This window comes from Cyrtonyx montezumae, unplaced genomic scaffold (genome assembly GCF_038088225.1).
Source record: "Cyrtonyx montezumae isolate F1298 unplaced genomic scaffold, pur_monq_1.0 scaffold_30, whole genome shotgun sequence".
NCBI lineage: Eukaryota > Metazoa > Chordata > Aves > Galliformes > Odontophoridae > Cyrtonyx > Cyrtonyx montezumae.
The window spans coordinates 3,554,010-3,567,373 of NW_027072035.1; the positions used below are offsets into that span (position 1 = coordinate 3,554,010).

General features: G+C 38.3%; 1 protein-coding gene across 5 annotated transcripts in view; it reads right to left on the bottom strand.

The window, feature by feature from the left end:
* DOCK8 (dedicator of cytokinesis 8) overlaps nucleotides 1-13,364 on the bottom strand; it is an 80,487-nt gene that overhangs the window by 13,888 nt on the left and 53,235 nt on the right. For all 5 annotated transcript variants that reach the window (XM_065744194.1, XM_065744193.1, XM_065744192.1 and 2 more), the window contains 10 exons: nucleotides 10,943-11,082; nucleotides 10,576-10,745; nucleotides 8,859-9,004; nucleotides 7,975-8,157; nucleotides 7,151-7,286; nucleotides 6,610-6,697; nucleotides 4,849-4,945; nucleotides 3,452-3,586; nucleotides 1,730-1,882; nucleotides 545-703 (listed from right to left, as the gene is read on the bottom strand). In XM_065744194.1, the coding sequence (XP_065600266.1) occupies nucleotides 545-703; nucleotides 1,730-1,882; nucleotides 3,452-3,586; nucleotides 4,849-4,945; nucleotides 6,610-6,697; nucleotides 7,151-7,286; nucleotides 7,975-8,157; nucleotides 8,859-9,004; nucleotides 10,576-10,745; nucleotides 10,943-11,082 (1,407 nt within the window). The remainder of the gene's footprint in view (nucleotides 1-544; nucleotides 704-1,729; nucleotides 1,883-3,451; nucleotides 3,587-4,848; nucleotides 4,946-6,609; nucleotides 6,698-7,150; nucleotides 7,287-7,974; nucleotides 8,158-8,858; nucleotides 9,005-10,575; nucleotides 10,746-10,942; nucleotides 11,083-13,364) is intronic.

Sequence of the window (13,364 nt, forward strand, 5' to 3'; positions counted from 1 at the left end):
ATGAATCAAAATGAGCTGGACATCTTTGATCAGTTTACTTCTGAGTGAAAACAAAACAAAACAAAACAACAACAAAGAACAACAAAAAAACGATAAGACTGTGTGCTAATTTAATTCATCCTGTGATCTGACAACAAATCAAATGCTTTTGTAAGCCTTCAACACAAACTGAATTTCAGCAAAGCACCTGGAAGTTGTCTGAAATATTTTTCATTACTGCTACTACTGCCTTATAAGTTGAAAAGAGATGTTTCTACAGTGCTACTTTGCTTGAAAACATAATTAATCAAATTCCATCCTGGGAAACTCCTATGGTGTGCAGTCCCTGCTGGGGTCTAGGAGAAAGTTCTCTAATGTGACTCAAATGGTACAGAATTGGGTCTTCCACTTCTGTCCTGCTTACTGTTGCATAAGACAAACTCAGACAATAACACCTGCATCATTATTTTCATTCCTGTGTAAGACTGAGATTCTAGGACTTGCTCCAAGCACATTCCTATGTGAAAGCTCTAATACAAGCCACAGATGTCACGAAAGATTTGACCTGAATGGGAAATGGAGTTGCCTTCATGTCCACATCTTCCTCTGCATAGGCCAGGATAGTTCGTAAAGATCGTCGAAGGAATTCCTCATTAAATTCAGGTGATTTGCCAACCAAAGAAGCTAGCGACATGGTCACCTGCATCTTCACTCTTGCAAAATTCTTTCAGAAGAAGAAAAAAAATAAAATTAGAGAATGATATGCCATGCATATCATATCAGTTCACATATCTCTGTCTCCTGCATAAACCAAACCCACTTTTACCTGCCCACATTGTGTGGGTTAAAGTTGCTGCTCACCTGGACTCCAACATGTCAGTGCTCTGAGGCAAGAATATGCTTGCTTGAGTCAAAATGACATCAGATCTCTCTTTTCACCTCAGGACAGGCCAGTAGGCAGTAGATCAGGCCACTCACAGAGAATGAGAGGCAGCAGGACTATGTAAACATTCTGGAAACAAGTCTATGAAGCAAATGGCCTCTCAGGACTTCAGCTGGTGATGCACCATACTGTGATGGTAACAGTGCTGCAGAGGCATGTTCTCCTCCTGCACAGTCAGCACTTTTTACATATTAAAGGCTTTTAAAGTGAGAACTAGGGAGAAAATTATGCTAATGAATGTCCTTATGTGCTAGGACATTAGGAATATACATGAATAAAGTATTTTGCCCTATGTACGTGTGTAGAATCAGAGCCTAGTTTATAGTTCTTGACATGAAAGGGTAAGTGAAAAATCTGCTCTATAATAACAATATACAGTTATTCTACTGAGGCTGTAATTGCTATTCTAATGAATAATTCCTATTGTTCCTATGTATAATTCCTATTGTAATTCCTATTCTAATGAATAGGACTGGTCAGAAGATGTTCTGACACAGGAGTGAAAAAAACTGTGAGTGTTGCTTATCTGTCATACAGTCCTTGCTATTAGAGGCCTAATGCTGTTCCATTTGAAAATGTATATATAGGTACTGCAGAAAAAAAAAAAAATCTTCCTAAACAAGATATTGAACAATAATTAGAACAATTCCTTCTCTGCATTTCTCATACTGCTCCCAATTCAAGTCTGCAAACAACACAACATATTGATCTGCAGATGCTTCCTGTTTGTTACCACAGCTTCAGTTTCTGTTTCAATTGGTCATGAAAGAGTTTGCATGAAACATTCTGCTGTTCTCAAAATCTTACACTGGTAGAGCTGAAGCTGTATCTCATGAGGAGGTAAAGAGTAGCACAGGCTTGAGTCCGCGTAATATCTATGCTGCTGCTGCAGTGATGAAGAACTCTTTGACAGAGGTCAGCACACTGTTCCACCTCCTCTTCAAACAGGAAATCTCCAAACTAAGGGAGACAGAGATGATATCATTCAGTACTACCATTTCTGGCCATTAAAATACCACAAGCTTAGTGCATGAAAATCACAGGGTTCAGATAAAGACTAAAAACTTCACAAATAACATTTTATACCCTTTAATATGGGAATCTGATTTCTGTGCCTTTATAGACTCCCTTTCCAAGCTATTCTGAAGAGAAGAAGGGGTGGAAAATAGCCTTTGTGTCTAAAAAAAGAGCAATAGAAAGAGAGAGAGCAAAAAAAATTCTCAGGGAGTCCTACAGTGTCTTAAGGAGTTTTTGAAAGGACAAAGCATTGCAAAATTCTTAAAAAGCAGGGAGAGTTGCTACTTTCAGAATATATAACAGTTGATGAAACGTGAATATTTCCTTGTGCATAAGGAGCAATTACTGGCTTTTTACATCAACGCCCTACCCCACCCCAGCCCTCCAGCATGTTCTTCCTCCTAGTGTGCCACAAAAATTCTGTTGCCCAGCTTTCATGACATGCCCTCTTTTTTTAAGAGTGTCCTCATGCATCTAGCAGACAATAAACTCTGGAAGCAGAACATCTATCATAAGGGACTGTCACTGTACATGGAAGTGTTGCACCAGTGCCGTATGCACACAGATTGGACTGATAAAAAGTGCATGTGCAGAACACTGGACTAATTTCCATTTGGAGGCCTGTTTTGCAGCCCTTGATCTTCTTCACTTTATTATCTCACTGTTTCGTGCCTAATTGATATTTCAAACCTGCTGGTATAGGGTTCTATCATTTTCATTTGTTTGTAAAATAACATGTATATACCTAAGGCATAATATATATAATTGCAATGATTGCTTCATAAAATGAAGAACTGAGTCAGCTTAATTGGAAGATCTATTTCAATGAGAGTAACAATTGCTTCACAAAATTCATTATTCTAATTGGAAGTTAGCTTCCAAAGATAAAGTACAGTGAAAACATAATTATGAGTTTCATAACTACTCAGATATCTACCTTGTAATTAGTCTTTGTCAGCCAATTTGCATTTAATAGCAAATAGGCATTAATTGGACAGGAGTATCCTATTTGTTATTCACATTTTAGAATAGCTTAGGTGAAAAAAATTTTTCACTGACTTTTCCTTTGTGGAAGTGTTTCTCTTTATAGGAGAATGGCTCTTTTCCAGATTTTAAATTGGAAACTGGTCCTGATAATACAGTAATTCAAATTTTTCTTTACAGTACATGCACACACCCTGGAGAGAAGACGCATAATTAAAATCATAATGTATTTGAAATAACTAGTTAGATTTTTTTTTACACTTCTCATTTGTTAATTTTCTGTATTTAAGAGTAACTGCTCAAAACACAGTGTTGTTCTGATTCAGTCACTTCACCTTACATGGTCATTGAAATAATCTTACAACAGCTGGAGAAGTCCCCGAGTGCCCTTGCATCTAGACATTAGTATTAACACAAGTTAAATGCACTTAACAAATGCCATGGGAAAAATGGTGAGCGATTGTCTATAGAAATGCTGCTCTAACAACTTGACTGGAAGTATGGAAACAGAAATATGTCAAAGCATACCTTAGCAATGAGCGCTCTGAGTGTAGCAAAGCAGTGAGTCAGGTAAGTGGTGCTCTGGTCACAGCCAAGAGAATTTACCAGGACCTTCAAAACTCCTCCCAAAAGATTGTCTCTGCACTCTGCTGCAAAGCTTGCCTGCACATTAAGGAGAAAAACAATAACTGTATGAGGTAATTCAGCCGTGAACTTGCACATAGGAATTGACTGTTCTGCCATCCCATTCACAAGATGCATCCAACAGTTTGGAGGTTGTTGTTTTTTGTTTGCTTAAATTTGTTAACATCTACTGCAAAGGGAACTCAAAACAGTTCGGTAGTGATCAAGATGATGGGAAAACTTTTCCAACATTTTTCAGTATTTGTATGCTCCTTGATGCACCTTTAAGCTCAGCCAGCTTTTGCAGTGACTCCTACAACACTGCTTGTCTTGTGTCTAATCTTTCATACACCTTGCTTTGGGAAATGATTTTGTGGTGGGCATGCACCAGCCTCTTTCCCTCACGCACTTCTGGGCTTACTGGCTAGACAAGCATACTGGTATGTTCTGGTCAAACCTACAACCTGGACAGAGGGGATAAAAGTTGCATCAATAGGTGGCATGTAAAAGTCATGCCTAGTACTACAAGGATCTAGAAGCTAAATGCTTTTCAACTAGCAGGTTTTGAAAAATGAAGTTCTCTCTTAACTATATATTAATACACGTTGCTCCAACAGTACTATTCCAATACCTATGAATTTGGAGTGCCTTTCCTAAGTCAGGGGTCATTGTCTCAGCACATTCAACTGTTACAGTTCTACTGTAGTCAAAGAAATGATGAAATTTTGCTGCATTAGACTCCTGCAAGTTACACTCTTTATATCGCTATGGGGGGCCACATCTCTTTTCAGAAAGACTCCATGCAGGTGGAAGATCTTACTCAGCATCAAACACTCTGTGAGAGTCAAGGTTAAATGACTTTTGTCTCACAGGATCACTCAAAGTATGACCTAAGGCTGCCCATCAGCCTACTTCCAAATTACTATTGTCTTAGGATAGATACATTGCTAACATAAATGAATACTTTTTTTTTCCCTTTATCCTCTCCAAAGTCCAGTATCTTAGTAAGACACCTGAAATGGCTTTTAAACACATCTGTAGAAGTGAAGGGGTTAGATTTCCCTTTTGTTTACATTAGCATGCCCTAACAGTAGAAAGTGCTTGTGGCGACAGTGTAAGGCAGTAATTTTGTCTTTAGATTCATTCACCCTTGCCTTCTCCTCCCCACTCCAAGACTTCATACAAGCTTACAGTAGATCTTTAATTAAAACAATTGGCACTGCCTAAGATACAAAAGGCTTGCTTCCACTGCCGTCTGAGGGAGCAGAAACCGATACCAAGCCAGGTCTGCAGTTTCCCACCTGGATGATATTCTCTTGCATGTCAAGAATGATCAGGTTAGCTTCAGTTGCCAGGTTTCCACTGATGAGAGCTTCTTGATCTAGCTCTGCTTTTGACCTACAAAAAAAAAAAAAAAAGTTCTATTTAAAGCAAGAAGGGAGTTCCACAGGTGGTAGGTGACCTACTGTCAAAACAAAAGCAAAATACCAATGCTGAATGATCCTTCAAGAGCAAACAACGACAACAGTGTTAGGTGGAGTTTCTTAAGAACTGCAGTGTCAAACCAGGAGAGCTGATATTGATCTTTTTCCTAAACTGCTGAGAAAAGAGCCATTGCGTGGCCTGAAACAGCTTTTTAAGGTTTGAGATTTGAGCTGCTCTAAGGCTAAATCTCATTTTTCTGTGGCTGGAAGAACACTCTTACAACCATACTTCTGAGCAAGTTCAAAATCTGTAGCTGTTCTACTACCTTTGTTTCCCTTTCCTTCTCAGTGGAATCACACCCAAAAAGAAAATCAGAGAACTAAGGAGCCATGCTTTTGGGCACAGCTGGTTAATTTCAGGGAGGGACAAAAAAGGAAGTAAGAGCAGTAGCACAATCATTAATTACAACAATTCAAAGTACTGAAGAAAAGAAGGGCCTGCCAAAAGGCTGGTGCTACAATCAAGCCATAGATTACTAACTTTGAAGAAGAACGGAACAAATCAGACAAACAACACAGCCTTCTGAACCATTTCCAACAACCACTAAGATAGCACATCAACCATGCTGACTGGAACATTTCTGACACCACATTTAGCTTGTTAACTGCAGCTTGTCTCCATCTCAAAACATGCTGGCTCAAGGCGATGCAGGCTGAGTGGCAACATTTGCAAAGTTTTTGTGCCATGTATGTGACCTGCAAACACCTTTTTTACAAGACATACACTGTGGAGATCCATAAAGGATGAGAGCAAAGATCTCACATACCACAGTGATGAACACAGTGTAAAAGAGAAAGGCCTTGACAACACGTAGAGTTTAAGGTTTTAATTAAATTTATATTTAACAGAGATGTAGAGCTGCTGCTTGAGGGCTGGTTTACTCTGACTTCAGTGAAAATGGGAGGAAGCAAGCTGACTTCAAGGCAAAGTAAGAATATCCACACAGGATATGCACCTCTTCCAACCTAGGACAGAGGGCAGCAGGATTAAAGTTCAGATAAATACCACATTTAACAACCTTTGTTTTCAAAAACGTTATGTGATAATGTGCAAATCTTTCTTGACATTACAATTTTCCATTGATCTAGACATTCACTTGTCAACAACTATATAGTGCTCAAAAGATAAAATGTACTGATGTATCGTAACTTACAACTTGCAGCAAGAAAAATGTTCACTATAAAATCACCTTCCCATGGCTAACATTAGATGTCAAACTCAGCCCAACATATTTATCGTGGAAAATTTACATCACTGTTCTGTACACAGCAAAGTGCTACAGCAACACCAAAGCAAGTATCATGGCAAGCCTCTGTGGAATATTTGATGCACCTATGAATGACTAGCACTTTCCACTCTGATAATCAAAATGAAAAAAATGTAGATAACTAAACATCTCATTCAAGTATTTGTGATCTCTGTTATGTCACAGCAACAGTTGGTTTAACAGTTAACCACATTTTCTATTTCTTTCCCATTAACAGAGGAGGAAAAGGATTGACACCATCCTAGTAGAAAGATCAAAACATAAAAAATGTGAACAGCTTGGTTCTAATATATTTTATTAAATTACTTACTTATCTTGTCTCTCATTTGCCTGCCGCCACTGAGTCTGCTCCTTTCTCCACCTCAGGTTTTCATTCAGCCCTGCTGACCTGTCATTCCCTGAAAGTGCAACATATATTACTGAGACTCCACTATTTTTTCATCTAGGATTTTCTGAACATAAGCTTACTTATTGATCTGTTCTAAGACCAAAAGCCTAAATATACCATTTATTAAATGAAACATTCTTTTGATATTAACAATTTATTCTGATAATTTTGACATTGATTCATGGCTTTTGACTAGAAACTAACAAAAAATTCTCTGAATTTCTTGTTGGCTTCATATTCTTCACCTGAAATGAGCTCAGTCCCAGTCTTATGTTGCACAATTGAAACATAAAAATATTTTTATCCACAGCAAAACAGAAAAAGTCTACACGGGAAAGGATTGTGGGAGAGAAGGATAAACATGAGAACAGGGAGTATGCATAAAAAACAATAAACACATTTAAATCTAAAACATTCCAATATCCTCTCAAAAAGAAAATGGGGTAAAGGTGCTAGGAAGTACCAGCTGGTATTCTGCAGCGCTTCATCATTTCTCCTCTGGCTCCTTCACCTCTCAGCAAAGCCTCTTCTAATCTGGCCTTAACGTCTCTGGACTTCTGGAGTGCCTGGTTGCTAACTTTATCTGAGCTCTGTTTGCCCTGAAAGTAAAGTCAAAGCAATCAACACCAGTGCCTCCAGCTTTGAACACAAGTCCAGTGTTATACCACCCAAAACAGAGAACAGAAGGGTATGGGAGAGCAGGTAGAAAGCAACCAATATCTTTGATTAACATACAAAGGCTTCTTAAAGGTTGCAGGTGAGGAAAGGCAGCATGCATACTGTTAATAAAAACTAGCTAAGTGCTACAGAAAGACAAATTAAAGCGCAGAGAGGTTTTTTCAGACAAGCTCTATCAGAGAAAAAGTCATGATGTCCAGACCTAATCCTTAAATAAAAGGGTCACCACCAGGACCTTGCTTTGAAATGGGTAGGATATAAGGAGAATGGTTCCAGTAATGACAGTATCAATTGTTCACATGCAGTCACAACTGAAATGCATTAGTGAACTAGACTTGAGTATATGCATATATTCCCCACTCAAAATAGCCATCAAATCCTCAGGACATGGAAAATAATACAATTAAAACCAACTTTGTAATATGTTCTCAGAAGTTTTCACTGCATTTTGCTTGAAGGCTGGTCTCAGTTATTTTGAATTAATATGCCTGTTTGTACCATAGATTAGACATGAGCTAATTTAACACTTGTCAATAACAAGTTTCCTCTGGGCAGCCAGAAGAAAAAAAAACAAAACAGGACAACAAAATCAGGCGATGTTTCACTTACCTTGTATTCAAAGCATGAAACACAAATAAAAAGGAGGTCTAAGATCCTGTTCAACTGCATGGATGGAAGGTCTGCAATCCATTTCTGTATTAGATTCTGATCAGCATTTTTCATGATCCAGAGGAAACAGATCAGAAGGTTGCGAGTAGTATCAGGGCCTAACATGGCACTCTGTCTGTAGGACTGGAGACAGATAAGGTAGAAGTCAGTTGAAAGATAAAAGAATAGGGAGGACATTCAAGTGAAGTAATGTTACTTAAATTTCAGTTGAGTCAAATCTCATGGTACAGCTTCTGTAAGTTTAACCTGTTCCAGGTTTTATTTTTGTCATCTATACATGTATGTTAGTGGAAGAGGCACTAACTGTATGTATATGAAAGAAAAGAAGCACAAAACAACGGTTTGTTAGTTGCCTGTATTTTAAGTTCACTAGAGTAATTTAAGAAAATATAACTGCTTGCTCCCTTCTTGCCAGTCATATCAGCCAAATTGCACAGAAAAATGAAAATGATCATAATGAAAGAGATACAGGGAGAAGAAGATAATCTTGAACCCTAAATCCAAGGATTTAGGTGACATTGGGAATGGGAGGTGTTGGGGGAGTTACAGAAGAATTTGCTGATCTGAAAATATAACTACATTGGGTGTGCAGGCACAATAAAAACATAGGAAAAAGTGGAATCACTTCTGGTGAGGAGGCAATTAGAAGATTTGAAGAGAAAAGGAGAAGATGACAGTAGAAATATCAGGCATTCTTACAGGGCTAGTAGAAACAAGATAGCAATTTCTCGTAAATGCAGTTACTAGTCACAAGAAAGGATACAAAGGAGAGAACAAATTTAAAATACATGCAAGAAAGGAGATTGGCAAAACCCTGGACATACCAAGGACGCCAAAGATGTTCCAGAGCTCCTGAAGTTGAACTGATTCCCCGCAATAGCAAGTGCCACATTTTGACTGATCGCACCTGCAGACTCCTGTTCTTCTTCTGAGTTTCCTGTGCGGCCCTTCCCACTGCGGGCATCTGAAACTACATTTAGAACATCACACTGGGACTTCATCAGCAATTGAGCTTCTGCTGCTCACATTTCACAGCCTTCCACTGAGCTGTTATCTAACAAAATGATTGGTACCTTCATTCCTGAGACTTAGGTTTATTGAGCAGCAAGAAGTATAGCAATAGCAAGACTGTTTGGAATCATACAGGGAAAGAAGCTGTGCCCAGCAACCTCCAGGTGTTAATGGAAGCTGAATTAAAAGCAGAGGCAGTAGTAAATATGAGGTTAGCTCTGAAGTTCAAAGTTAAGATGGAACTTCGCAACACTTAGAAAGAGATGTCCGGTTTCAGTCCAGGTAAAAGGATCAACATGAAAGTGAGGCGTGGGCCTGGGGAAATTTGGCAAAGTAATGTAAGTCTGCTAACACAGGCAGTACTGTCATCAGATTAAAGGACAAGTTTAATTTCAGGCCTCTGGTTGCTTCTACTTGGTGCTAGTTCTTGACATCAATTTAAGTGAATCAGTCAGTTTGTAAAAGCACTGCAAAAACCTCAGATAGATTCTGAGCATCCATTTGTGCTTTCCAGGATGCAGTTTTCAGAGAAACTGACTGACCGGCCAATCCCTGAGTGTTCAGAACAAGATCAACAACCTCAAATATTGCAGATATTTAAAAAAAGAAACTTGAAAAACTAGCCATACTGTTATACCTGGACTCCTTTAATCTGTGGCACAAGGATAACACTTACATTAGAATAATGTGGTGAGATTTGCTTATGTTATTTGCAATAAATGCTTTCATGCTATTAGACTCTATTAGACTGAAAGTTCTCAATAATACCTACATACCTACATAGTACTTTGTTTTGGTTCAGATTTCAAAATGAAAAATATTTTCAGAAATGGTGACAGAAGTATATTCTTTGATGATTATGTATTTTTTTCTCTATAGTCTTTAATTTTTTAAATGAAAGTAAAATGCAATTTTCCAAGTAGCAAAAATTTACTGTTTTTCACATAAAAAGTCAACCTGCTATTTTCGGCAGTTTCATGTGAACACACTTGCAAAAAAAAAAAATTAAGAAAACAGCTTAGACAATAATGTTTAAAAAGGCTTCAGGGAAAGAAGTCTGAAGTTATAGTAGGTTATAGAAATATGTTTTCTTAGTGATGACTACATTCGCCTGAGGTTAACATCATTGTCATGTTAACAGTCCACAGGAGAAACAGAGAACTATGGAAGGAATACAACCCAATTTTTTAAAATTCTAATTTAACACAATGTCCATATCATTTGTTTTATTCCTCACTGTCTGTTAGGCCTATCTATATACACATATATATATGTATGTACCTTAGTATTGCTTGCAAGACTGTTTTTTTGCAAGATCCCATAGATATACGACTGGGTCTATTATTTGTTTGAAAGTAAGGACACTAGATTTTTTCCTCTTCTTTAAAAACCTAATTATCTGGAAATAAAGAAATACTATACCTTGCTAGACTATGGGGAATTTCAGTACATAGGGCAAATTCTTTAAGCCAGATTGTTTACACAAGTTACTCTAAGAGGCTGAAAAAGACAAATGAATAAAGGTCTTACTTGTAAAGTCATGGAGCTGCGGTAGTGAATCCAAAATTATACCAACCAAAGGCAGGTAGAGAGCAGCAATTTTAATCTTCATCTCTTTTTTGGAACAACGTGGGTCTAGGTCATGGGAACTCAGCAGACTAAGGATAGCACTGACAGCTTTTCTTTGCACCTTGCTAATCCTGTTAACACAAAAAATTGCCATGAGTGCCACTGATGGCTCGTGCACAAGTTATTTGTTTCTTAAATCTTAGATCTACAAGGTGGACACAGAAGAAAGAAATTAATGCACCAATACTCATTAGATAGCATCTTCCACTCAGGGCAGAGATCCATATTCCCTGCAAAAGACAGCTGTTTTATATAACCATATACTCACCCCTCACAGTCTGCATCCAGGGCTGCTGCTAATTCTGTAAAGAGTAACCCAGTCAGAAAATGCTGCTGACGGTATTCTGATGAGAGGTCAAACATACCAGCAATTTTCTGGTCCTGGAAGCTGGAGCAGGAGCTAGAGTTCTGCAGAAGAATATTGGAAGCAGTAGAAGGATGACCAGTGAAACAAAACGTTCCTAAAGATGTTGTCAGGACAATCCAAGCAAATAACAAAATACCCTTACCAGTGAAAAACTTCTTTCAGGCACTGAAAGAAGTTTGGAGGAAAACATTGGGAGTCTGAAATAAAAAGTCTCAATTTTCAAGTGGATTACTTGCTAGGATGCAACTTCATCCTTTCCATTCCGTGCTAACAATTCATTTAATTGTTATTTGAGATGTAAAATTTCTACCCTATATTCATCAGTTTGGATAAGAGATGTAAGTCAGAATTTTCTTTGTGTAGAATTCTGCATTGCTCTTACTGCTGCAAAGCTGATGAGGTTGCCCCTGGTAGAAAGGGGACACTGGGCATCGAAAGCTCTGCACTCTTAAGCACCTATAATGTCTACCATGGAAGTAAGGTCAAGAAGGATATATGAACAGTGTTTCCTTTCACTCCAGAAACTTTTGGCTGAGTGTGTTGGCAGCTGGCACAATTTAGAGCATCCTTCAAACTGCTGTAACTTATGGCTGTGGCTGATATACGACTAGTCCAGGAATGGAAAGTTGCTGCTGTATGTGTGTTGTGAACTTAGCTTCTCCAATCACAGGTGCCACAGCTCATCCAGAATGCTTCTGTACCTTGTTCTGATGAACATAACTCTTAGACTCTACTTCCCAGTGAAGCTACTGGGGTTTATGAGTCCAAAATTGACTTCTAATTTCAGTATTCTCTCCCAATATTTGTGTCAGTCCCAAATACCAAACACATGAAGTAGCAGTATACCACACTGTGAAAGGTGTCTTCAAGCATATTGTTTCAAATGAAGCCCACATCTCTGAGCAGTCCTGTATTTTATACTGTCCTAGCTCAATCTGCTCCCATTGAAAATTTGAGCTGAAGGCACTGGATATGTGTTGTAGTAGGCATGGCTGGGACATCGGGATTTTACGGGACAGGACCTCCCCTGCTCTGAGATTAATTGATTATGCATGATTAGGGGTGTAGACGATGATAGATGTATGTATATAAGGAGCTGTCGTGCCTTATTAAACGCCATTTTGCCATTTTCTACATAACCATATTGGTGTCTGTGATGGCAGTGGCCCTAGCGTAGGGAGATTGCTAGTCCTCAGTGGTCCAATCTCAAAGAATGGAGTCAACAGAAATGCTTTATTTCCAAGAAGTAACAGTAAGATGCAGAGCATCCTATTAAGTGAATTTGGCTTTTCTGTGTGAATTCCAAAAAGATTTATTTGAAAGGCCACATTTCTTACTGAAAATCTAACAGTAGCTGAGTAGCACTCCTGCAGACAGATTAGAATTACTGCAAGGGTGGTCAGTGACTGTATTAAATCATGCAAGGGCTTCAGAAGCCTTATTTATTTGCTCCAGTTGCACTTCACAGGTTACTCCTGGTGTTGGTTTAATGAAGGAATGACCAAACTGGTGCCTGCCAGCTCTGACTCACTAGAACATGTTGGAAGACTTCTGCCTCCCCACATACAAACAGACAAGCTCCATTTCTAGCTCTTTGAAATCCAGTACAAGCATTAAGCAAAACTACTGTGAAAACCTGACTGTAGGACTTCCATACTTTGCTTTCAAGACCAGGAAAAGTTCTAAGAAAATACTGATTACAATTACTGACTGTCAGTAATAATAATAATAATTTAAAAATAAGACAAATAAAATAAATAAAATAAATAATAACAATTGTCAGTACCCTTAAAGTATGTGACATCGCATATCTTAGCATACAACTAATTTTTTGGCAATGACACTTGAAAAAAAACCCACGAATCTGAATTGCTTCATATTCAGATTAATTACAGGGAAAGTAATAGCATCAGCTGTGCCATTGGGAAGGCGAGGATCCCAAGAAAAGAACACTGATATCTGAAATGGAAAGAGTGATACTCCTGCTCTGAAGAACACTATACTCAACAGAAATACATCATTCAGGATATTGAAAATTCCGGTTGTTTTGTCACTAACTCATATAGCTGCAGCACCTTCATCTACTTGGAAAGAAGAATTTCAGCTAGAAGGCAAATGCTCTGAAGGTTTGCTGTGTACTGCCACATGCCATAGTACTCCAACACACATTGATGCTGAAATATGTATTTGTATTTGTGTATCCATGGCATGCCTGTAAATAAACTCTGTATCTTCAGATACATGTTCTTAGATTATTTATGTCTGCATGAGCAGCTGCTTTCTTTTTACATGTTTCTAGAGGGCTCTACTGAAGAATTACCAG